The sequence below is a fragment of the Tupaia chinensis genome, unplaced genomic scaffold (assembly GCF_000334495.1).
Source record: "Tupaia chinensis unplaced genomic scaffold, TupChi_1.0 Scaffold000369_1, whole genome shotgun sequence".
NCBI lineage: Eukaryota > Metazoa > Chordata > Mammalia > Scandentia > Tupaiidae > Tupaia > Tupaia belangeri.
In genome coordinates, this window is record NW_006159866.1 from 60,639 (window position 1) to 87,086 (window position 26,448).

General features: G+C 43.6%; 1 protein-coding gene across 1 annotated transcript in view; it reads left to right on the forward strand.

The window, feature by feature from the left end:
* TNR (tenascin R) overlaps positions 1-26,448 on the forward strand; it is a 97,455-nt gene that overhangs the window by 17,299 nt on the left and 53,708 nt on the right. The window contains exons 6-7 of the mRNA XM_006153327.2: positions 3,938-4,207; positions 13,397-13,582. Coding sequence (XP_006153389.1) covers positions 3,938-4,207; positions 13,397-13,582 — 456 coding nt within the window. The remainder of the gene's footprint in view (positions 1-3,937; positions 4,208-13,396; positions 13,583-26,448) is intronic.

Consider the following 26,448-nt stretch of genomic DNA (forward strand, 5'->3'; position numbering starts at 1 on the left):
TTGTTTCCTTAGCTCCCCAAGGATGGTCATTTTCAATGCTGTACATTAGCAGCTGTGATGTGTATATGTGCCCCTACTAAGAATTTCTCAAAAGTTATAAATAGCATGTGGTATTATTTTTGGTTCTCATTTTATTGATAGGAGAGAGCTGAGACAACAGAGGTCAGGCAACTTTTCCTGTTAGAAATAGAAACTGAGATAGGCAAATATTAGTACAGCTTTATTTTTCATAAACAGAAATTGACACCTCAGAAAGCCAGTCTTAGGTCCAGGACACAAGGCCAAGTTGGCCAGAAAAGAGAACCATAACAATATGTAATGAGACTATGTTTATGGATTAGTGATTCATGCTTTGCTACTTGGATCCAAACTAAACAGCATCAGGTGTTGCAGCTTATGCCCAGTCTAGAAAACATTGCTCTGAAGCTATTGTGACATTCGTTATGTTCCATTTGAGCAATGGGGTTCCATGGCAGTGACGAGGGTAGGATTATGTGGAGATTCAGGCCTCTAATTGCTCCTTCTCCCCTTTCTCCCACCAGGGTGGCTCCATTTTGATCTGTTTTCTATTTTGCCCAACGATTTAAGATTTCATTCTTAAAACAGATAGACAAAAAAAGTTTTATCCCCCCAAAAGGCTTTAAAACCACTGTTCTGGTCTATGCCTTAAAAGAAACCCGTTAGCCTTAAAACCTAAAGTACTCTTTAGGAATCTCTAGAATGCTAAGGGCTGTAGTTTTTCCACAGTTCTATTCTCCAAGGTTCTGCCAGAATCTGAAAAGTTGACACTTGATAACACGTTAGCTTCTCCTCTTCGGATATGGGATGTTTAGGTCCCCAAGTCACCCCAGTGATTTAAAACAAAAGGCTAAACGAGAAGATGGTTCATAAGAGGATAGAGAATGTTACAATTGAAGTTTGTTTTTCTTCCAAAGTATTGAGAGTACTTGGAGAAAGGAGTCCAAACCTGCCTTAGTCTTTACTCAAACCATATTTTTACAAAATGTGCAGTATTTTTTGGTTTGGAAGTTTCTTAAGATTAAAATTAATATTTCCAGATCTAGAGATTCGTGGTAACACTAGGCAGATTTTTTTTCAATTAAGAAGAAAAAATGTCCTATTAAATATTTTGGCATCATCTACAGAATCTTGGGGGGGAGTGGAAAAAAAATTATCCCCCCATTTAGTTTTTTTTTTTTTTTCTCCTTTTTTTGGAGAGGTTTTTGCTATAGGGCGCGTGCACTTGCCAGACAGACAGAGAGACAGAAAGCGAGAAATCACCTCCCAGGGGGGATGGCCATGCCACAATCCCTTCTCCTCCATTCTCCTCTCGGGATCTTGGGCATGCACGCACACATGCCCAGCATGAGTTTAAGCCACCGGGTCCGAGACTCGAACCGCGGTCGACTACGTGGGAGTCCAGCAACATAGCCATTACACTAACTGCTGGTCCCCCCCCCCATTTAGTTTTTGAGTAAGATTTGTATTTGTTTAGAAACAAGGTCCTCAGTTAAAAGCAAGCTGACACCTCGATTGGAATGGTATATTACTACCTATGACCAACAAAAGAGCAAAAACCAAGGTGGCTGCAGAAATGGCTTGCTCCCAAAATGGTCTGCTGTTTTTAGGAAAGGATTGTTTAATTATTTCCTTCTGCTAAGGTCTGACCTACACCAACCCCCTCCTGTGAAACTCTGCTACTTCATCAGGCAGACTGGCTTCTTCCAAGCAGGCTCCTTTGTGAATGCAAATTATGAGACCTCCTGCAGCTAGAGCCCTCTGTGATACATAATCACATTCTAATCTGGTCAATCCATTACGATTAGGGATTTGGGGATCTAAAGAGTTGAAGAACAAAAGCCTTATGTTATCTGTGTTGACACATTTGTTTGTTTCTCAGGAAGCTTCAGTTCACTAAAACCTTTCCCTTCACTTGCATGAATAAAGAGGATCATCCATTCATTTAATTTACCCAACACTCATTCACTCAATGTCTACTATGTTTTAGGCATTATGCTTATACAGCAGCTAGGAGGCCATTTCCCTCACCTCATAATTAAATTAAATGAAATAGAAAAGGCCCAAGTTATGTAAAACTACCAAGTGCAACATGCTGAAAAGAAACCGTCTGGATATGTTCTGTTAAATCACATTACTATCTCAAATATGGTAAACAGGACGTCATTCCAACTCCAAACCAGGTGGCATCCAAATGGTCTGGTGGTTTTCAAGTGGTCTGGTGCTGGACCAAAAATCCTAAACTGCATGTAATAGAGAATAGGACTGCACTAGGCCTGGCAAGAGAGAGAGGTATCTAAGGAAAAACCTAACTCTGAAAAATTGAGAGGTTCAAGGTCAGCCCGAGACAGTCCTGAGGGAGAAACTCCATTCTGGAGATAGCAAGAGGTGGTCCAGTGTGGACTGGTTAAGAAACAAGCCATAGTCAAGACTCCTGGGTAACAAGGAAGAAAAACTTAAACTGGCTAGAACAAAAGAAGAGTTTGCTGAATGGATATACATAGTGTCTCATGGCGACCCAATGCCAGGAATGCATCTGGACCTCACAAAAGACTTGAACCAAAAAACAGAACATCAGGAATTGAGTTACTCCATCTATATAGAAGCTTCATATTCATTTCTACTCCTCTGTGCACATTTTTCCTTCCTTTCCCTCTATCCTCCTCCCCTCTCTTCCTCTTCTCTTTCTTTCCCTTTCTTTCTTGCTCCTTCTCCCTTTCTTTCTATCCCTTTCTCTCTCCAGATCAGATGATTCCTATTCTGTATGAATATAGTAGACAACGGCCACACCAGCCCTGATTCTACATGGCCCAACCACCATCTCTAGTTCCATGTCCAATCCTTAAAGAATATTAATATTAACCAGCTCCAACCAGATGGGTGTAGTTATATATACAATAAGTGCAAACATGGAGGTTAGGCCTATTCTGGGAGCAGATAATGAGTAATTCTCAAAGATATGGACCTAGCAGATATCCCATGAGGCACTGGTACTGCCACTTTCAGTTCTTACTAAGTTCTTTCTTTTTCTATTCTCCCATATCCCCACTCCTTCATCTAATTTGGTATGAATAAAAGTCAAGTGGGTGCTGGACCCATGGATGGTGGCTCTATAGAACACTTAGTAGCTTTCCTAAGGTAATGTCATTCCAAAATGATGTTCCCCTCAGCCACACAATGCCATAGGTCAGGGTTTATGAGCGACACCTGCTGGAGCACCTTGGGGGTCTCTGTGATTGCAGTACCCTCCTGGCTCAGGAATATGTAAGAACATGTGGGGAAAAATACTCAAAAGAGGTGGTTCCAAAGCTGGGTTCCTTTTCACTCAGAGGAGCAAGTGTCTCCAGAAGGTATGTTTTGCATTCATAAATGCTAACGTCTGTTGGGTTTTGTTATGGCCTTAGGTCTTAGCAGCTGGGTGGACTAGGCTGAGTATTGAGTGTGGCAGAATAGGGAGTATCTTTTGGATACTCATGATGACCTCTTTGGCAACCAAGTTAGAAGTCTTTGGGGCTTATATGGGGCTAGTCACTTAAGAGGTCTTCCCTGAGGACATAAAGAAAGGGTTAAGTGGACGACAGAGCATACTCCAGAAGCTCAGTTCTTTGTCCTCAGACAAAAGCAGGCCAACTCTCTCAGGTCAGGAAGTGCCCCTCTCCTGCCATATAGACTGGTGAAGGGAGAATTAGGCCAAAATTTAGGGGAACAGAATACTAGGGTCAATTCTCTTGTCAAACTATGTGTCATCAGGAAGGCTATTTCATCTTACTGTGCCTCATTTTCCCCATCTGTAAAATCACATAATAATACAAATCCTCTCTCTGACTAACAAGACTAATGTACAGAGGAAGGGAGAAAAGTGATGTGCAGACTTAGATGCCAATCAAACTTTTTGTTCTATTTTATCTTTCTCATTCAGTCATTGACGGGCCCACGCAGATCCTGGTTCGAGATGTCTCCGACACCGTGGCCTTTGTGGAGTGGAGCCCACCTCGGGCCAAAGTTGATTTCATTCTCCTGAAATATGGCTTAGTGGGTGGGGAAGGTGGGAAGACAACCTTCCGCCTGCAGCCTCCCCTGAGCCAATACTCCGTGCAGGCCCTGAGGCCTGGCTCCCGCTACGAGGTGTCGGTCAGTGCAGTGCGAGGGACCAATGAGAGTGATTCCACCACCACTCAGTTTACAACAGGTAAGGCTGTGGTGGGGCAGAGGACATGAAACAGAAGAGAGAGGCTAGCCAGTTGCTGATTCTGGCAAAGCAAGAGAAGAATGAAAAGACTGAGATGGTGTGTTTTTGGACATCCATATTATTACAGACACTGCAAGAAAGAAGGGAGAGGCTTTGGGCACAGGGGAAAAAAAAAAGAGTGCAAATATAACAAGGAGAAGTAAGTTCTCTTCCTACCGCTGCTTCCAGACAGACCTGTGACTACATATAAGTCCTTTTCCTGTGGGTCTTGGGTTTCTCATTTATAACATGACAAGTTTGATGTAAAGACATTTAAGCATCCATATTGCTAGCCCCATGGGCTAGCCAGTTGCTGATTCTGGCAAAGCAAGAGAAGAATGAAAAGACTGAGATGGTGTGTTTTTGGACATCCATATTATTACAGACACTGCAAGAAAGAAGGGAGAGGCTTTGGGCACAGGGGAAAAAAAAAAAGAGTGCAAATATAACAAGGAGAAGTAAGTTCTCTTCCTACCGCTGCTTCCAGACAGACCTGTGACTACATATAAGTCCTTTTCCTGTGGGTCTTGGGTTTCTCATTTATAACATGACAAGTTTGATGTAAAGACATTTAAGCATCCATATTGCTAGCCCCATGGCAATTTTGTGAGAGTTCAGGAAAGGTGCCCCTTCCTCGAGACATTTCATTGCCATTTCCTGGAAATGGCTGTAATAATTCTATAAATATACGACTACACTACCATGATGGCACTGCTTGGTTTTGTGCAAAGTCCAATCTGTACAACCTTTAGCAGACCTTCCAACTAACATCCTGTGACTCATCCTGGCATTTGCTAGTACTAGCAATAAGGCTATTATGTGGCTGATCCCGTAGATGGGAGGCTGAACAAAGCCCATTAATGTTGCTGCCTTGCTAGGCTAACTGCAACCCCCCTTCCCAAGGTGACCTGGACCCTTACAGAGCTTCACCAACAGTTTAGAAAGGCTAAAACTTAGGGTAACATGTTCCCTGGCTCTCTCAATGCTCATCAATTTGGCTTGCTAGTGGGCAGGTAAGACAGTCACCATCCCAAGGACTGGCTACCTGGAACCCTCACTAGATTAGTAATGGCCTGTGATCACATTAATGATTGAGTTTCTATCTAATACAGATTCTTGGTCTTAGCCACTTTGCCTTAGGGAGGTCACATGTCAACAAATGACTCTACCAATTCTAAGTTGTCCCAGGAATCAAAGGAAATGTACTATCTATAAGATCTAAGCACCAGTGTGCGCTCACCAGACAAAGAGAGGGAGACAGAGAGACAGAAAGTGAGAAATCACCCCCCAGGGGGGATGGCCACGCCGCAATCCCTTCTCCTTGGGATCAGCAGTTAGCGTAATGGCTATGTCGCTGGAGTTCCTAGAGGAACCACTAATCAGTCATCCTCCCTGGGTTATGGCATAAGAGCTTATTACAGTATAGAGTACATCAGGGGGCTTTACAAAAGCTCAATAAATAGCACCTCTCCACTCCATATGTGTTTAAAATGAGCTGATGAATAAGACAAAGAGTATGACAATGGATGCCAAAATGTCCCTTAGAATGGAGCATGTAGTTGCTGTTACAGCCAGGTGGGCTTGCAAATGGCATGGCCACTGTGGGCCTGGGCAAGCCTCTCCATGTGGCAGGCATTTGGCACTTCTCTTAAGACATGCAGCATGAGGTCCAGGCAGGGGCTGAGCCCAGATGAAAGGGAGTGGAAGGGCAGCACCTGTGCCCTGCTGCAAAAGTGCCCATTTACTTAAGTCCATCTTCCTCAGTGAAAGAGAGAGGCTAGGAATCTCAGAATGGGGCTCTCTCCACCCCAAAGGAGACATCAGGAGAGGGGAGACTTCCCAATTAAAATGGAGCAGGTATACACACTGAGGGACCGGGAGGGCATGTGTGATTCTGAAAGAGATTCCAAAGGTTTTTCTTTGGCCCTTTTCTCCACTCTCTACCCCAACCCAGAGGATGGACAATGGGATTTCTACTGAACATATCTTGGAACCCTCAGTGACTAAATGTTCTGGGGGAAAAAGGAACAAAATTCTGTCCACTGTCTTCCCACCCTCTCTCTGCCTTAACCAAAAATGTTCAGGGCAAATCCCAAGGCAGGAAGGACATCCAAATGACCCTTCTTGGTTAACTCAAGATCAGCCTTTTGTCCCACCCCAGAATACCCCTTGCTAGGGTGGCAGTATCTCCTGTGGGCTGTCAGTCCTGCATTCCTTTCTTCATTTTAAGATAGTTTTGTTTGAAAAGTGATTTCTTTGTGCTCTGTTCTGATAAGGAGTTTGAAGAGGCAAAAAAGGAGAGGAGAGCTTTCCAGAAGCACGATGAAAAGGAAATTCTTAATGCTCAGGTCCACAAGATGGAAGCAAAATTGGCTGGTGGCCCAGGAAAATTCCAATCAAGACAATTACTCCTACCTCCTAGCTCCCCCTGAGTTTCAGTTCATTGCTGTGTGATTTTCTGTTTCTGCCTGCCTGACAGATTGGCAGTTGTTAGGTGGCTGCCTTCTCTATGCAGCCTCAGTCTGCACCTCAAACATGTTGCCCACTGCTCACAAAGGGCGAAAGAAGTGAGGTGGCCAAACAGCTTTGCAGACACTCTCAAGATTCAGGTTGGCAGGTGCTGGTTGAATGATGAGAGGGTACCCAGATCCTCGCCATAGGGTCCTCAGTCATTTCAGAACACTGCTTAAATTCAAATTAGCCAAAGTGCTTTTCCAGGTGATAGCTTCAGCACGGGGAGTGCACTAATCGCACAGGCAATTTAAACTGAGATTTGCTTTCTGCTTGGTGAATGCGAGAATTGCCTGGGTCTGAGAGCAGCTCTGTAAAAGTGAAGAGCCCAATGGAAGCCCACTGAGGCCACCAGCCCATGGAAATCTGGAGGCCAATTGCAAACTCTCCCTTGTCTTTAGCAACTCTGGTTTCCAGGTGGGGAAACTCCTGGGACTGTTTCTGTCCACTGCAGCCTTGTCTTGAGCATATCCCTCAAAGGCCCAAATGCAGCCACTAGTATATTTGGCCAGCCAGAGGTTGCTACTTTGACCTGAATGACCCAGACCTCTCTTCAATGTTGCTATGGGTCTAATTGGGTTGCCTCAAAAGGTGTTGAAGTCCTAACCCCCAGTACCTATGAGTACGACCTTTTTTACAGATGACCAAGTAAAGATGAAGTCAATTCTAAATTTTTTATTAATATTATTATTGTTGTTGTTGTTATATACATTTGATCACTATACATCATTTAGCTTGTAGAGAGAATTTACCCAACATGAAATACACCTCAGACCAGTGCAGTTGATAATACTATACACATTATCATCAATAGATAATAAACCATTTCTGTGTCCCACAGATGTCTTACTTTTCTATTTTTCTCCCTAATTTCCTTCCCTACACTCTTCCCCTCTCCCAGCCTCGTTCTACACTGTCTCCAGTGTACATAACTATTTTCAGTGCTTTTATGCCCTCCAGGCTTTCAGTCTCTACCATAGAGTGCAGACAGTCAGTATGTGGTAAGTAGAGATATGTAATATCTCTTCTTCATAGCCTCACTTCTTTCACTCAACAATACATCTTCCATAAGGACGAGGTCATTAAGGTAGGCTCTAAATCAGTAGAACTATGTCCTTATAAAAAGGAAAATTTGAACATGGAGACAGACACACTTAGGGGCAGGATGCTTTGTGGCAATGAAGGTAGAAATCAAGGTCATTCTTCTATAAGCCAAGGAACACCAAAGATCACTAGCAAACCCTAAGAAACTGGGAAAGAGGCCTAAAACAGATTCTCCCTCATAGCTCTCAGAAGAAAGCAATATTGCCCACATCTTCATCTAAGACTTCTGATCTATGGGACAATAAATTTCCATTAAGACATTTCTATTGTTCACAGTACTTTGTTAGGGCAGCCTAGGAAATTAATACCAATGCCCAAGTCATAATAGTTCAAGCTCTTCCCTACTTGGCAGTGATTCCACTCTGGAATTCTGCAGGGCCTTTTCTCCCAAGTTCTACCTTGATAGCACTTGTCACCTCAGCCAAGCCACCCCAGGCCAAGGTATTCTTTGCCTGCACTGCCTCTCCCCAAGTATCCTCAAGGGCCCAAGGTTGAAACAAGGCTTTTCTAAAAGCTTTGAGGTAGCAAACAAAATAGTGAATTGTCAATATGCATCAACCATTCAATGTGTCCTTATTGAACACTTACAAAGTGCCAAGCATGTTCTAGGCTCTAAGCAACAGAATAAACAAGACAGACATGACCTCCGTTGACATAAATTATACTCTGGTAGAACAAACTGGACAATGAAGAAGAAAAGAAAATACAAGATAATGTCAATCATGAGTGTTGTGTTAAGATGTGTCATGGATGATATAGAAGGAGAGATACATTGGATAGTGTAGTTTGCAAAGGTTTCTCTGAGGGGGTGACATTTGAACTGAGACCTAAGCTATGTGAGGATCAGAAGATGAGGCTTCTAGGCAAAGGTAGCAACCAGTGCAAAGGCCTTGGGTTATGAATGCGCTTGATGTGTTTTATGAACCTACAAAGAAGGAAGAGGTATAATAAGTGAAATAAAAGTTGTTCATTTGAGCCAGGGCTGAGGACAAATTCACCCAGATAAACAGACTCTGGTTTTCCAGACATATGTTCATCATCGAAATGGTGACCCAGAAAGCTGGTTTATATAATAAAGATAAGGGCAAGAGGGGGAGAGATTACAAATTGTTTATCAAGAGTTTATGCTGATCTGTTTAAAATAACACAGTCAACTGATTGACTATACATTACTTTCTACATTATGAACCCAAAAATGCTGGGATGAAGAAAGTTTAGGGGTCACTTTGTAAAGTCTATAATCCTTTGTGGTCACAGTGCTGTTAATGTAAACTGAAACATGTCTTCTGGACAATAACCTTGATGGGTGTGGGCTTAATCAAATATAAAATTTGTATGGACCTTGAATTCCTTGAATTCCACAGACTGCTCTGACCAGTGTTACTTTCACAGTTTCAAGAGCAGGAAAAAGGCAATGCAGCTGGGGCACAGTGAATAAGAGTAGAAGTGTGACAAGGCAATGTCTGAGAGAGCTGGCAGCGCCATATTATGCAGAGCCCTGCAGGCTACAATTAGGAGTTCTAATAGGAAGCCACAGAAAAGTTGCCTGTTAGTGGAGGAATCACTTGACCTAATTTATGTTTAAGGGACTAGATACTGGCAACGGAAATAACCAACTCTGTAGAAATAATCATTGATATGGTTTATGACTAAGCACAAAAGTGAATGACATATCTGGAGAAAGACAAGCATGCTGAGACATGGTGGTTTGGTTTCTACTTTTGAGAGCAGGATAGTGATCATCAACATAAGGAGTCCTCTACATTGGAGTCCTCTACATAAGGAGTCCTCTGCCCCAGCAAAGTGAGATATCTAGAAGTAGAAGCTTGTAGGTTGTAAGTGAGTTTGAAATTCTTGGTGCTTAGAAAAAAAGCTCCGTGTCTCAGGAAGAGATCAACAAAAGAATGACTGAGCTATACTTTAATAGATATAATAAGGCTTAACCCTATTAACATTTGTAGGTGTGACCCTTCTAGGCCCTCTGGAAAGGACTTTGGAAATATGAAAAAGTAATCAGAATTCCATCCTCAATGTGGCTATTACCAGAGTCCACAGTCCCGAGTCCCTTCACAGGGCCTAGCCTGCTGACTCAGCTCCCAACTGTAGGGCTGGCTTTTCATTGTTCCTCCTAGAGATCAGGCTTCAAGACCCAGGTGGACAAACAATTTCATCTCATTCTGGCTCCAAGATCCATCTTCTGAGCCCTTCTAGGAATGACCTCATTTTTAGGATCATTGATATTGTAAGTGTCTGGTCCCTTCAGAAAAAAATGAGAGGTAGAGGTCCTAGGACCAAAAAAACAAAAAATAAAAAAGTAAAAATCATGGTCAAACAGGGTCAGCTCCATTGTACAGTTGTAATGCACTGCTTAAGAGAAGCTGGATCCCACATGGCGACCATGTCTTGAGTCTCCAGCCTGGTCAGATTGAGTTACTCGAGGCATGCATGCGAGTGTTCACCATCTGACAGGCTGGAGGACTAGAGGAAGGGAATTGCAGATTGCAGTGTGACCAGACCCTGTGAAAGGTGTCCCTCTTTCTCTTTCTCTCTCTCTCTGGTGCATGCGCATGTTCTATCATGACTAAAGAAAAAAATCATAGTCTAACATTACCAGGATATGGATTTTTGATAGTTTAGAACTAGGTACAGGTCTCAGTCTTAACACTCACCCTCTCTTCGTTTTGATCAGCTCAGTTCATACCTCTATCCCCAAGCTCAATCCAGTCCTTGTACCCAGCCTCTTCTCATGCCTGAGATGTAGGGGCTGCGGTCCAGAGTCCCCCTCCACACATTTCTTGAGGCCCACCCTCTCAATCCTACTGCTGGAGTAAGAACACATAGAGCAGAGTCCCCCTCCACACATTTCTTGAGGCCCCCCCTCCCAATCCTACATCTGGAGTAAGAACACATAGAATATGTCAAGAATGTGGGGACTAGCAGGTGGCGTGGTGATTAAGGCGCTGGACACTCCCACATGGCCAACCATGATTTGAGTCCCAGACCTGGTGGCTTGCTTTCTCACTTTCTCTCTCCCTCTCTCGGTGTGTCTCTCTCTGGTCATATTAAAATAGATGAACGAATAAATAAAATTCAATTTTAAAAAAAGAGTTTTTAAAAAAGAATATGTCAAGAATGTGCTGTATCTAGTATGCTAAAGAACAATGAGTGAGGAAACATTTCTTGGGAAGAATAAGCTGCAGAGACATAAATCTGTTAAAGGATTCACCCAATTTACATCACTAAACAGAACACTTTTCACTCTGAAGCCTCTGCCTTCAGATTGATTCACACATTCCAGTCTTCCACAAGAACAATTGGTGGATACTCGCCTTGCATTTTCAAATAACAATCCACTGGAGGTTTTCTCAGAAGGAATAGCTAGTCTACTCTAAAGTTACATTCAAGTTTCAAAGATAAGAACTATCTGGAACTTTTCCAATAGCAGTTTTTCAGGGCAGCACCTCATAACACTGCAAGTTTTTTTATGTTTCGGTCTAAGGAAAGAGCTGCCTATGGAGATGGCCAGTCCTGGGAGAGACAAGAGGCTTTCCCAGGATTGTGGGAGAAACCTCGATGCTGGTGATCCTTTCCTTATATTGGAATCCTTGGAACTTCAGAGAACAAGCACCGAGGGTGCCATGTTCTTATGTTACTGAGGAGACTCAACCTGTGGGGATCTCTACCTGGGGTAATGTAAGAAAGAATTTAAGAGCAAGCTATTGAGGGAGAATGAAAACAGGTTTATTAAAGAAAGTGTACAGAGTAAACTACTCCATTAGGTAGAGCAGTCCCAGGAGAGATGGATGAACAGTTTTGTTCCTCTGAGAGAAAGGGGAAAACTGTCACCTAAAGAGAAGATAGAAGGGCTACTTTAGAGGCAGGGCAGGTGCCAAACTTTGGTGGGTATCTGGTTCACATGGCTTGACTTAATGCCAGACTAAGTAAGGCACAGTTTATTTATATATATATATATTTTTTTCCTGAACAAAGGCAATGATTTTTCTGGAACCACCCTCCTATTTTCTAGCCTTATTAGGGTAGTTCTGTTTGTTGTCATGGTTGTTCCTAACTGCACAGGTAGGAGTGTTATCTAGCATGTTAATACAATATTATAGGGATTTAATGAATTTGAAAGCTGGACAGTGGTTGTTTCAGGTAACAACTTGGTTCCACTGGTTCAGACCCAATCTCTCATCCACTTTTTGTTTGTCACATTTAGTGTGTTTGTAATGTTCTCACTGTAGGTCGAAACGTCCCTCCTATCTCTCCTATCTCAATTACAACTCAAAAAGTATTCTGGAGGCAATAGAACACCAGCTCAGGGCTGGAGTGCCTAATTTCACACCAAGCACCAACCACAGATAGTTACCTCCCCTCCCTGCATATCTGTGGGTTCTTCATTCAACCAATGCAACAAACCACAGATAGAAAATATTCAGATTAAAATAAAAAAACAATGACAATACAATAATAAACAATAATACAAGTAAAAACAATATGGTGTAATGACTACATAGCACTTACATTGTATTAGATACTTTACTAGTGCAAAAATGATTAAAAGTATATGGGAGGATGTGCATAGGGTATATTCAAAGATAAAAGCCATTTTAGAAGAGAAACTTGAGCATATGTGGATTTTGGTACTCATGGGGGAGAAGGTCCTGGAACCATTTTCCTGAGGCTGTATGCATGGACCACTATACCTCGTATGCATTGTCTAACCCGTACAGCAACCCAAAATGTGTATGTTATTTGCTCCTTTACAGAGGTGATCATTAAGGCCCAGTGAGGATCAAACTAAGGTCTGACACCAAAACTCATGTTTTTTCCAGTATATCACACATTCTCTTTTATCTTAATTTTAAGATATCTTAACTTGTTTATCTTAATTTTCCAACTTGCAAACTTTTCAGCAGTATCAATACAAATAAACCCAGGGGAAGGCATCTTAAACTTCAAAATTTTTAAATCAACTGCTGTCTTTTTGCTTAGTGGTCAAATTTGATATTGCTCTGTTCCCTCTTAACCTCTTGGGAGCTGTCTCTGATTTCTCCTACTGTGGTTTCCTTTGTTTTGTTTTTAGACTTATTATATTAATTGGTTCATTTTAAAGTTTCTAGAACACTATTGGAAGTCTTGAATGACAATGGAGGAAGTATAAAATGAGTTATTATCTAACCCCAAATGAAACTCACTAACCTACCCAAGGAATGAGTCACAGCCAGCCCGGCAGACCAAAAGCTAAGGGGAAGCCACTAGGTTTACTCAAATGTGAGGCAAAGGGTCAGGAAGTGGGGGCACTCACCTCAAAGTTTTTTCAAGTTCAAAATACACCACATGCATATATGGCCAAGATCCTGATAAGTTGGAGAACTAGGAGAAGAAATTACGGTATGATGAAATCCTATCAAGGGTGCCTCTCTCTTCAGCATGCACACATGTATACTCTCTCATGAATACAATAAACTTTTAAAAAATGCATCACAACATACATTATCATGTATAACGTTGGTGGTATCTGTGTGTTTATAGAGATTGATGCCCCTAAGAACTTGCGAGTTGGCTCACGAACAGCAACCAGCCTTGACCTCGAGTGGGACAACAGCGAGGCAGAGGCTCAGGAGTACAAGGTTGTTTACAGCACCCTGGCAGGCGAGCAGTACCACGAGGTGCTGGTCCCCAAGAGCTTTGGTCCAACTACCAGGGCCACCCTCACAGGTGAGTGAGACCCATCTCTTGGGACCATTTCAGCTGCTAAGTCTACACCCTCACTACTCCATCCCACCCATCCCACATCCAGCCCATTGCTAATCCTACTGATTATCTCTCTTGAGTACATATCAAGTCTGTCTCCTATTCTACATTGTACTGCCTTACCTGATCTAAACTACTATCATGGTTCATCTTAACCACCACAGTAAACTTCCCACATTCTCTCCTGCCCCATTGAATTCACTCTTCACACCATAGTGATCTTGTCAAAGTACATTTTTTATTATATCATCACATTGTGTGTACATTCCAGGGACTTCTCACTGCTCTTGAGATAAACCCCAAGTTGTGAACATGGTTGTCAGCTTGCTTGGTCTCCCTGTCTTATTCTCCAGTCCCAGGCCCATGGTCTGCCATGGGGCTTAGCACTTGCTGTTCTCCTACCTACAAGTCCTCGTTTCAGTTTCTCAGAGGGCCTGTCTGGTTCCCAGGCAAGGTCAAGTAGTTCTCTCCTACAACCTCATGTCACTAGTTACCACTCTTCTCTCAGACTGTCCATGTTGCCATTGTACACATGTGTGCATGATGATTTGATTGTTGGCCCCATGCTAGATCCAAAGTTCTATGGAAGTTGGACCATGTTTGCTTTTGCTTCTTACTAAATTCCCAGTACAGTATCTCTCATATACTATTAGGTTGTTGAGAAAGTCATGATGGATTTTTCTATGTTTTTCTATGCAAAAATGTGTCATGACTTCCCAGGTGGCCCAAAAGCTCCAAGATCACTATTTCTGGAAGGAAAAAAGAAAGGAAGAGAGAGAGAGATAAGGAAGGAACTGTACAAGTTCATTTTTACTGAGGTATAGACTGCAAGAGGCTAGTGATAATGTAAGAGCCTAGTCATGCCTTATATACCCTATGAAGAGTTTGGGTTGTGGGGCCAGCAAGTGGTATAGTAGTTAAGGTGCTGGACTCCAATATGCTAACCATGGTTCAAGTCCTGGACCCAGTGGCTTGAGACTCACAACTGGAGTGTGTGCATGCATGTCCAAAATCCCAGGAGGAGAAAAGATTGCAACATGCCCCCCCCGGGGGGGAGGGTGATTTATCACTTTTTCTCTCCCTGTCTCTTTGGTAAGCATGTGCCCTATAACAAAAATCTCTAAAAAAAAAAAAAAGAGAAAGAGTTCAGGTTGCTGTGTGTAATGGAAAGGCATGGAGGGAGTCTAAATAAGGAGAAAACAAGGTCACAGAGGCCAGGAGGCTATTGCTGAAGTAGAAGGGCAAGATAATGATGGTATGGACAAGGGCAATGCCCTTGGTCACCATGAGGCCTTGCTAGGAGTGTGGGTCCCAGTCATAGCACACCAAACCAAGAAAACCTACCTGCTGGACCTTACTGAAGGGCTGGCGACTGGAAATGCAAGGCAAGGTTTGCAGATGAGGGAAATGCAGCAGGGGGCCAGGGACTGCCAATGTGCTCACAGACAGACACTGTTTAACTTCTGTCTTAGCTTCCCACAAAAGTATTTGCCATCTTAGTAGACAAGGGATATACAGCAAAAAGTGCGTACAGTAAACAAAGGCAGTATAATCAAAGCTGTTTTCCTCCTGAGCTGAAATCCCAGACCACCTTGCCAAATGAGGCCAGTTAAAGTAAATATAATAAATGCCTCTTCCAGACAGACGCACTTCTGAAAACATAGCAAGGAGATGAGACGATGTGCTGACCAAGCAGGTTCACCGGGGCGAATTAGACATAGAAAGGACAGACCAGCTGGCAAAAGGGCCTGGCAGAGAGCTAGAGACAGTCAAAAAAAATTAAGCTAAACAAAAAAGCTGAAATGATACAGGAGGGAACCAATTCTACACATAGCCCATCCTCGCCTAGAGCTGCAGGCTGATTTGGCAATTAGCAATTCTACAAAAATGATAGCTAGTTGTTCAGATAGAAAGTCCTCCATTAAAACACTAGCAATATAGAGAACCCAGTCACGTCCTACTTAGCATTCCCCACTGTCAGAGAAGAGGAAAATCTTCTGTTCTTTAGTCATCTATCTTATGCCAGTCACCTTCACATAGTTATAGTTACAGCTTATTTCATCTTCACAGCAACCTTGGAGGTAGGTATTGTTAGGATCCCCATTTTATGGATAAGGAAACTGAAGGTGAAGGAGTTTTCCCAAGTTCACAAACCAGCAAGGGACACAGCTTGGTTTTTGTTTGTTTGTTTGTTTTTTCCAGAGACCAAGTCAGAAGGCTCTATGGAGGCTTCTACTATAGAAGTAAAATGTAAGGAGCAGGTCACATTTAAATGCTGCAGACCTGTAAGAAATGGGAAACTTATGATGGAGTAGTGGGCTTACACAGGTTGACTTTTTGTGTGTGAGAGTTGGATTTATGGGAAAAAAAATATATGTATATCACATAATTATCCCAGGGAGCTTACTGCTGGGGAGATTTATAAAGGCAAATAGCTTTACAAGATTAAGGGGGGATTATGGGCATATAAAGAAATCAAGCACAGAGCCACTTGCTGAGATGCTAGTCACAGGGTTTATTCTCTCTCTTACTATAGCTTGTGGGGGGAAAAAAGGAAGGACCATGAAGGGGAGAAAGGAAAAAAAAAAAAAACAGAGAGGTTTGATCCTAGACCTCAATAATTATACTCAATCCCTCTTCCCATTTTGGACCCTAAAGAGGAAAGTTTTTCAGCCTCCGAGGCTTACTCAATCCCTCTTCCCATTTTGGACCCTAACGAGGAAAGTTTTTCAGCCGACGAGGCCTCTGTGAGACCCTGAAACCTCCAGTTTTGCCTGAATTCTCTGCCCTGTCAATGTGGCAAAAGCCCAGACTTGGGACTCTGTATACAGACTTCTACTTCCCATGGGATTTGAGGCAACTGGTTTAACCTTTCTAAGCCTCTGTAAACAGAGAAAGATACCATTTCTCTCTCTCTCTCTCTCTCTCTCTCTCTCTCTCTCACACACACACACACACACACATAGGTTGGTGTTTGCAAGCATGTCCCAAGCAGGCTATGTAGGCTGCCACCTTCAAGGCCTCTGGCTGTGAGATCACACCGAATTGTGACCACCTTCCAAAGCCCACTCCATTGGGTCTCAAATGGAGGTGTGGTGTGAGAAGTGGGCTCATCAGGGTGCAAAGGCAGCGATGTGCTGTCCACAGGATTTTCCATGAAGTCCAAGACCCTGGTCCAGCTGGCAAATCAGCACTGACCAAGGCACTTGATGTGTACTTCACCCTGTCTGCACTCCCCGGACGTGCCAGGGCACAAACACAAGCCCAGTGCCAGACCTTGGAAGCCTGCGGTGTCATCGCAAGGTTTTACTGAATTTAAGGTGATGTTTCTGACATAGTACACGCCTCAGTAAGTGGACGGTGATGATGAACAAGAAGAAAGAGGATGGGGAAGTCTGTGAGCTCATGGAGGGCTTGGGCTGAGCCATTGAATCAGTGTGGCACAGTAGGAGGAACCCTGCTCCTTGAAGTGTGGTGTGGAGGTCACGCACTGGGACCTCTTCCTCCAAACCCGCTAAAGCAGAGCCTGCTTTTCAGAAGGCCCCAGGAAATTTACATTAGTGGGCAAGAAGCACTCACATGGAGCTCAGCTTTCAAAGTCTCAATCAGGACTGAGACCAGCTTCACGGACTTCCTGCATATTCTGCACTTCCATGTCCTGGTCTGAAGAACTTATCTACTTCGTAAGGTTGTTGTGAGGATTAAATGGAATAACGCAAGGGGACTTCAGAAAGTTTACGGAAAAATGAAATTAAAGTACGAGTTTATTTTGGAGCCAATTTTTTTAAGTCCATGCAGTTTTTTCACAGTATTTGTTCTCTGTGAACTTTTTGAAGATTCCTAATCTACATCTCTCTATAAGCACGTGGGATAGAACCCAGCATACAGGAGGCACTCATTCATTTCTATTATTTTTTTTTATTGTTCTCAATCCCCACAAAGCTCAGACCTGGATCTACAATAGTCTGGCTCTCCCTGGCCCAGAGAAAGGCCCCTTTTATTATCACAATTGACTCCCAACCCTTAAAGTTCAAGGGTGCTTATATTTGCTATTCCCTGCAGAAGCCCTTGTCTCTGAGACATTGGTACCTCTTAGTTGTGGAATCGAGAGCTTTCTGACTCCCTGGACCTCTGAGTCACTGAGAGAACTTGAAGCAGGCACCCCTTCCCAACCTCCCCCTTTGCTACACAGAGCTCAGGCTGGGGCACAGAATACCAAACATTTTTCCCCTTTATTCTCTGTAGGCAAATCCCAGAGAATTCCCTCTGGAGATCAGATTTGTTTCGGAACAACAGACTCCGTGTCTGCGGTGATACTTTCCTCCACTCGTGGCTTCTATGTCCTTAATGATACACGTTTTAGGCTCAGCCTCTTAGCCTGATGATGTCCACCTGGTCTAGGTGCTGTACCAGGGTCCCAAATATCACACACCCTACAGGCTCATCAAGGATCCTCCAGGTTAGAATTTGGCACCAGGTAACGGGCTGGCAACACCACTCTGCTATGGCAACAAAACCCAGTAAACTTTCTAGAAAACTCCTAGTGGAGGCAGGGATGGAGATTCTCAGTATCTGACAGGAATTTGATCAAAAAACAGCTTTCCTGCAAATTGTAAATACTTGTCTGGCCTGTGTGTGTGAGGGGACTCCTCCACTCTGTCATCAGGCCAGTGCCTGCAGTTTCACCAGGAGCAGGAAGGGGCTTGTCCTCAGCCGTCTACACTCTTGTGGACAGAAGCTCACCCTTGAGGATCTGTGACCAGGAAACAAGGCAAAAGGTGCTGGCACACATGGCCACATGAACACCGTGCTCTAACCCAGCCCACAGGGACTGCCCTGGGGCACCACCTGTCTGCCCAGGTGCCTCTGACTGGCACTTCTAACCAGACCAGCTGCCTCTCTCACAGTGCGGCAACCCCATCTCCCACCAAGCTGCTGATCAGAAAAACTACCAGCAGGACTCAGGAAACCCAGGGCTTGGAGATTGCTATAGACCTGACACAACATAAAATTCCCCAAAACAAAGACAGTCAGTCACACAAGACCCACTCACTTATTCACATACACATGCACATTATACACTCACATATGCACATATCCCCATACACACAAATACACACTCACACTTTCATATACATGCACACTCTCACAGACTCTCACACACATACCACGTGCATGGCACTCACATGCCAGACCCACTCTCTCTCTCTCACACACACACACACACACACATAGGTACATAGGCTGGTGTTTGCAAGCATGTCCCAAGCAGGCTATGTAGGCTGCCACCTTCAAGGCCTCTGGCTGTGAGATCACACCGAATTGTGACCACCTTCCAAAGCCCACTCCATTGGGTCTCAAATGGAGGTGTGGTGTGAGAAGTGGGCTCATCAGGGTGCAAAGGCAGCGATGTGCTGTCCACAGGATTTTCCATGAAGTCCAAGACCCTGGTCCAGCTGGCAAATCAGCACTGACCAAGGCACTTGATGTGTACTTCACCCTGTCTGCACTCCCCGGACGTGCCAGGGCACAAACACAAGCCCAGTGCCAGGCCTTGGAAGCCTGTGGTCTCTTCTGAGGAGGAGGGTCCAGGCACAGGGCTGAGGGTTGCCAAGGCCAGTCTGTGTTCAGCCAGCCTCCTTTGGGTGAAGTCACAGTGACCCCACGTGGTCATACTAGTAAGACAACCTCTAAACTGCCTTCTGGGGGAAGAAAAGTGGGGAGTGGGCTGCGAAGACTCAAGTGAAAGAGGAGAAAAGGCACACCTCCTCCTCCAGAGTTGGACACCTCTGTATCTGGCCTTTATTTATGTTGAAAGGCTGGGGCAAATCAGACTAGGAGAAAAGCCAGGTGGGAACGTTTCAGCTTCTACTTTGATTCCTGAGCAGAAAGTGTTTGTTAACAAGTAATGACCTAGAACCAGAACATTCCTATAGGGCAGAAGTGATGAGCTATGTTTCTCATTAGTTGCATTGGCAATGAGAAAGTTTCATCTGAGGATGCCCTTTAGTATTATTTTTCTTTTTAAATAAGGTTTGTTGGGTCAGTCACTTCCATAAAGCATGATTCAATTGACTGCTTCTCCTGATACCTGACTATCATCCATACCCATAAAAGCAAGGACATATCTTGGAAAGTCTGACTTATTCAAGGAACCCTGAAGGAGCACCACCAATACCTGAGAAGACAGTGGTAGGGGTAGGGAGCCAGGGAGCTCCAATCTCCATTGAATGAAAAGCAGGTTGTTTCCTGTCTGGTGTGATTTCAGGGATTCTCAGAAGTTCTTCATCTATAAACATCTCCCCAATCTATAAAACCTTGTATCTCCAAATTCCTCTGCTATAAACATCTCCCCAATCTATAAAACCTTGAATATTGGAAGGTTTCTTTATGAAGAACCCAACATGAGGTCATGAGGTCCCTGTTTTTTGTGAATTATGTTGCCAGACTTGCTTTTATATGTGCTGTTTCCTGGGATGCTCTCCCTGCAACCACATGTACACAGATCCTTCAAAACCCAATCCAGGTAGCCTTTTGTGGAAGTCCTCCCAACACTCTTCATCATCCCACCACCACCACCATGCTGCTTTTGTGCCTCATGTATTTTTTCACTAAGCTACATACTGTTAAAAAAATGAAGTCCTTTGACCCAAAGACCCAAGAGTCTAGTGAAAAGACCAACATGAAAACTAATAATAATGGCATAATAACGTAACTTCTATAAAAACTAAGAGATTCACTGCAAGCCCCCTGGGAAAAGAGTCACAGTTTGCCCTTTCTGTGAAAGCAGATGTTCAGTGCACAGGGCTGTGGGGGAGCAGCCAAATCCCTAATCCCAATCCCACTTTGGTAGACTTGAGCCTCACAGATACTTGGGAGACGAGCCTAGGGATCTAGACATGGGAAGGGACCATATTTTCCCATTCCCCTGGGAACTCAAATCAAGCCTACAGACCCAAGTGTCATGGTTTTATTGATAAGAGACTGCAATATTTTTCTTAAGGTTTCTTCTCCCTCTTCTTTCCCACTACCAGTAGCAAGCATTGAATAGTTAAAATAGTTTTCCTGAACTGAGGAAGTGGATCATTCTGCCTTTATCACCAGGGTCCTTGCAGTGTAGGTGAGAATTTTCTAGCCCTATTCTTGTCTAACCCTAGTCTATTACTGCTCACATGACCCACTCTGACCACTAGAGAACTCCATATTTCCTTCTTTCCACCTTTCTTAATCTTAGTTAGCTTTCAAGGTTCAACTTAACGCCCTCTCTAGAAAGCCTTCGTTGGCTGCTCCATCCTATACTGATCTCATCCTCTTAGAAATGACTCTTAACAGTCCACAAAGTAGTGCTAAATTACTCTCCAATATCAATTTGCTTATTCCTCTCCCTGAACTTGTTTACTCACCTCCTCCCTACTCACATGTAAGTCTCAGGGTTAGGGACCATGCGGTGGGTGATGTATTAGAATGAAAAAGGACTTAGATTCTAAACCTAGTTTTATTGCTTACTAACTTTGTCACCTTGGTCAAGGAATGGCCTTCTCTGAGCCTCTGCTCATCACCAATACTCCTCCAGCAGAGCTGCAGGGGAATTCAATAACATGTATGAATCACTAAGAAGCTATGGTTATAATGGTACTCTTCGCCATCAAACACTGAAGAATTTTCCTACATTCTTTATTCCTTTCTTTCTCTCTCCCTTCTTCATTATTTTTCCCAATTAGCTATTGCTGTCAGCTCAGTGTTTGGTATACTATGGGTGTTCAATAAATAATTAATTTACCTTTTCAGTACAGATTTCTTTTCATCCCCCAAAGGGCAAGAGTGATGTCTGTTCAACTCACCCTGCTATCCCCAGCACACAACCTTGTACCAGCACAAAGAAAGTCCTCACCATTTGTTGAGAAGTTGAACTGTGTGCTTTCAGGGACTCAGAGAATAATGAGTGTGAGGTGAACAAGTAGAGGAAAGGCATCAACCTCGAAGCTGCACAAAGGAAGTTCTATAAGGGAAGGAGAGTGGTGGGTTCCTATGGGACAAATTTTCTGAGCTATGGTTAAGAAAGAGAGCTGCCTTTTGCAGGAGTTGGACGGAAAGATAAAGGGAGCATTGATAGAAAGAAATGGGATTGTAAAAAAGTGATACATCCCTGGGAGTACTTAGAGTGCTAATATATAAGTGGGCTGGATATGCCTCGGCTACACATTTTCTTTTCCTGCAGAACTGTATTTTACCTGCTGGCAAAGAGCAACAACTCACTTGTAGCACAGGAAGAAAGCTGCTGAAAATCAAAGGAAAGCAGCAGGCACAAACCTACAAGGGAGTCCCACTTCCCCATCCCCTAGACAGAAAGCCTGGAAAGGGAGTGCTTTAAATTCTGCTCTGCAGTTTTCGGGGAGAAGATGATTCCGTTGTAAATTATTGAACATTTCATTTAAGCTTCATAAATAAGAAACTCAGATGAAAATGTTACATGTTAGATCCGTTTGGCAACATATAATTTCTGTCTTACTCCCTCAATCTGTCACCCTTCATCTACGTTGGAGAATTTCTACTTCATTATAGGCAGCTGAAGGTCTCGATAAGTTGTCTGAGAAGAGTAGTTTATGTCCCAAAGGTAATCTAATTTCTGCAACCAAGGATGTACCTGGGACTCACGGCACATATGGACAGAGATAAATGTGGACTTGGAGCAGATCTGGGGGTGTTGCAATCACTAACTCAATCTAGAGGCAGGTAGTCAGCCCAGCAAGGGTGAGCTCCTCACTGGCACCTGGAATCCTTGAATCTCTGGTTTCCATCAGAGCTAACAAGCCATGCCTCAGCAAACCAGCAATGACAATTGTACCTAGGACAACCTGTGTATGCCTGGAGCACTTCCTGTAGCTGGTGAATCTACCCACACATACATGAAAAATAGACTCAAAAGCCTGGAATAGTTCTCCTTCAGGGTAGTAATGATAATGGCTGCCATCACTGCGAGCAGGCACTGCCCTTTATATAATTGATGCATTTAATCCTCCAATAACCCTCTGGTAAAGATAATGTTTTTATTCCCATTCTCCATAACTGAGGTGCAAAGATGTTAAGTAATCAACATTACACAGGTAGAGGGTGGCACTGACTGAGTCCTAGTGCGGGCATGACAAATTTTAGCCTCTTTTACCTCTCCTGGTGTTGCCATTTCAGAGAAAGAAAGAACTGAGTGTTGAGGAAAGGCTGACACTGGTTCCAGAGAGAAAACGGGGTAATTCTAGTGCCCGCCCAGAGGGCTCTGGGACAGTATTTCTTCCTTAGAGGGAGCCTGGCCAGTAATCAGATCTGGTCAGCTCTGGTCTACACTCTCTTCCCGGGCTTTCTGTCTAAGGGATGGGGAAGTGGGACTCCCTTATAGGTTTGTGCCTGCTGCTTTCCTTTGACTGCATGACTGTACTCAGCCCTACTGTGGAGAGGGTTTGGCACCACTTTGCTATTATGCAGCATTCCCTTGACTATAGCAAGTTGCTTGTTAAAGAGAAGTGGCTTAAAGCATTTCCTATCAAAGTCATCTGTATTACTTCAAGATCTCTGGGGAGTAGGTTGGGAAGGAGGTTGTACCATCCCAGTCCTTCTAAAAGCCTGGAACCCTGAGGCCAGAAACCCAAAGGGTGTCTCTTACTGCGCACTGATTTTTTCTGGTCCTCAGGGTCTTTTTATAAAAGGCAAGTATACCTGGTTAGATACCATTACCCCCAAAATTCATGTCCACCAGAGTCTGTAAGTGTAACTTTATTTAGAAATATTTAATTGTCGGGATCAGCAGATGGCATAATGACTACATCGCTGGACTCCCACGTAGTCAACTGCAGTTCAAGTCCCAGACCCTGTTGCTAAAACTCACACTGGGCGTGTGTGTGTGCATGTCCAAGATCCTGAGAGGAGTATGGAGGAGAAGAGATTGTGGAGTGGCCATCCCCCCGCAGGGATGATTTCTTGCTTTCTATCTCTCTGTCTCTCTATGTCTTTCTGGCAAGTGCATGCTCCCTATAGCAAAAACCTCTCCAAAGAAAGAAAGAAAGAAAGAAAGAGAAAAAGAAAGAAAAGAAAAGAGAGAAAAAAAGAAATATTTAGTTGTTGTAAAAGTCATGATATATGTTTTCATGTTTTTCTATGCAAAAATGGGTCACGACTTTTCTGACTACACAATAAGAGTAATCAAGCTAAGATCATACTGGATTAGGGTGGGTCCTAAGTTCAATGTGACTGTGCTCTTATAATAAGAAAAAGCAAAAACAAAAACACAAGCACACCGAGAGAAGGCCATGGAATAACCAACACAAAGACTAGAGTGACGTGACTGCAAGAGGAGGAATGCCAAGGAGTGTTGAGAGCCACCAGAAGCTAGAAAAGCAAGACAGAGTTCTTCCCTAGAGCCTCCAGAGGGAGCACAGCCCTGCCAATACATCGATTGCAGACTTCTCGACTTCAGACTATGGAAGAGTAGATTCTAGTTTTTGGTAATGTGTTACAACCACCACCTGAAATTAATACCAGGGGGGTAGGGGTGGAGGGTAAGTTTGTTCACCTTGCCTTCCTCACAAGGTTATAGTCAGAGGCACCAAACCATGTTCAATTTGGAAAAGCATAAATGTTAAATAAATGCAGGAGAACATTATAATCAGCCTGGTTCTAGGGGGCCTACACAAGGGTTCACCAGGAGCCTACCTGAAGGACCCAGTTTGATCACTGGAAGCTTCTAGGGGTGACAATTTGATTTCGTTGCATTTTTATACAATTCTAATCCTAATAATTGATGACAAATTTGATGCCAGTAGTGGTAGATGGAATAATGGCCCCCCAAATTTCCACATCCTAGTCCTTATACCTGTAAATGTGTCACCTTACATGCCAAGGGAACCTTGCAGATGTGATTACATTAAAGATCTGCAGCTGGGGAGATTATCATGTACCATCCTGATGGGCCTGAGGTAAACACAGGGCTCTTCATAAGGTGGCTGCATGGAGGATGGAATCAAGCAAAGATGACAATGGAAACAAATACCAGTGAAAGAAACAGATTTGATAAGGCTAAGCTGACTTTGAAGATGGGTTAAAGGGGCCGTGAGCCAAGGAATGTGGGCAGCCTCTAGAAGTTGGAAAAGGCAAGGAAACAGATGCTCCCCTAGAGTCTCCAGAAGGAACGCTGCCAGCAGAGCCATCTGAGTCTTCAGACTTCCTAAAGTCTAAGATAATAAATTCATGCTGTTGTAAGCCCCTAAATTGGTGCAATTTGTCATAGCAGCAATAGGAACTAACATAGCAGTTAAACCAGTTAGTCTGAAAATGAATGTGAAAAGGTTAGAGAAACAACTTCACAGAATTCTAGATATTCTGGGAGTCTCTCTGTGATCGTTTGTATCGAATCCCCAAAGAACTTCCCCAGAGGTTTGTAACACTTAGCTGGACAGTTTTTGCATTTCTTCCATCCTCCCAAGGTCCACCAAAAGTCTTTCTAAAACAGAATCTATAGCTCTAAGTACCACAAAGCCTGAATTACTGACCTTGGCAGGGAGGCAACAGCAACAGGGCTTCTGCATGCCACTGCACTCAGGCCTGACAGACTTGTGCTCTGAGGAAAATTCCATCCACTGTTTCTCTCTAGAAGGGATCTGAAAGACCAGAGACGGCCTCAGCTTCTGTTTGTAAAAAGTACAGCTTGGTCATTGTATTCAACATTCATGAAAAGCTTTAAAAGATCTATATCCACACTATTCCTCTTGATTACATCCCCAACTCATAATTTAAGCAAGAATCCTCTGCACAGGTTTTAGCACCTTGGTACTCTTTTTTTTTTTTCTTTTTTGGAGAGGTTTTTGCTATAGGGCGCCAGAAAGAGAGAGACAGAGAGACAGAAAGGGAGAAATCACCTCCCAGGGAGGATGGCCACGCCACAATCCCTTCTCTTCCATTCTCTTCTCAGGATCTTGGGCACGCACGCATATGTGCCCGGTGTGAGTTTAAGCCACCAGGTTTGGGACTCAAACCACAGTCAACTACAGGGGAGTCCAGCGATGTAGCCATTGTACCAACTGCTGGTCTGGAGACTCTTTTTTTTTTTTTTTTTTTTTAAGAGATATTTTTGAGGGACCACCAGATGGTATAATGGTTACTCCCATATAGTTGACCAAAGTTCAAGTCCCAGACCCAGCAGCTTAAAACACACTGGGCCAGTGTGCGTGCATACCAAAAATCCTAAGATTGCAGCATGGCCATGGATTTCTTGCTTTCTGTCTCTCTGCCTCTCCGGCAAATACACAGGCCCTATAGCAAAAATCTCTCTCAAAAAAAAAAGAAAAGAAAAAATAGAGAGAGACATTTTTTTGCTATAGGCTGAGTGTGCTTGCTGGAGAGACAGAGAGAGAAATCCCCCCACCCCCACCCCAAGGGATGGCCACTCTGCAGTCCCTTCTCTTTCATTCTCCTCTCAGGATTTTAGGTATGCACACACATGTACCCAGCATGAGTTTCAAGCCACTGGGTCTGAGACTCAAATAGCAGTCAATCATGTGAAAGTCCAGCATTCCCCCAGAGACTCTTAAGTACAAAGGGAGACTTTCCAAGAATGAGCACATGTCTAAAGGTCCCTGACAAGGACAGCCTTACCACCTTTCCAGACAAGCAGTGGCACAAAGGAAGCTCCGCTCCAGCTGGTTTATCTTACCGGCGTGGTATGGATTTCCTATGTAGTATAATTGGGATTCTGTGATAGATAAAATTAGGAGAGATTTCAGAGAGGACTAACCACACAATCTGAGCAGGAGTCTAAGATATTTTCTTTCCTTCTTTCATCCTGC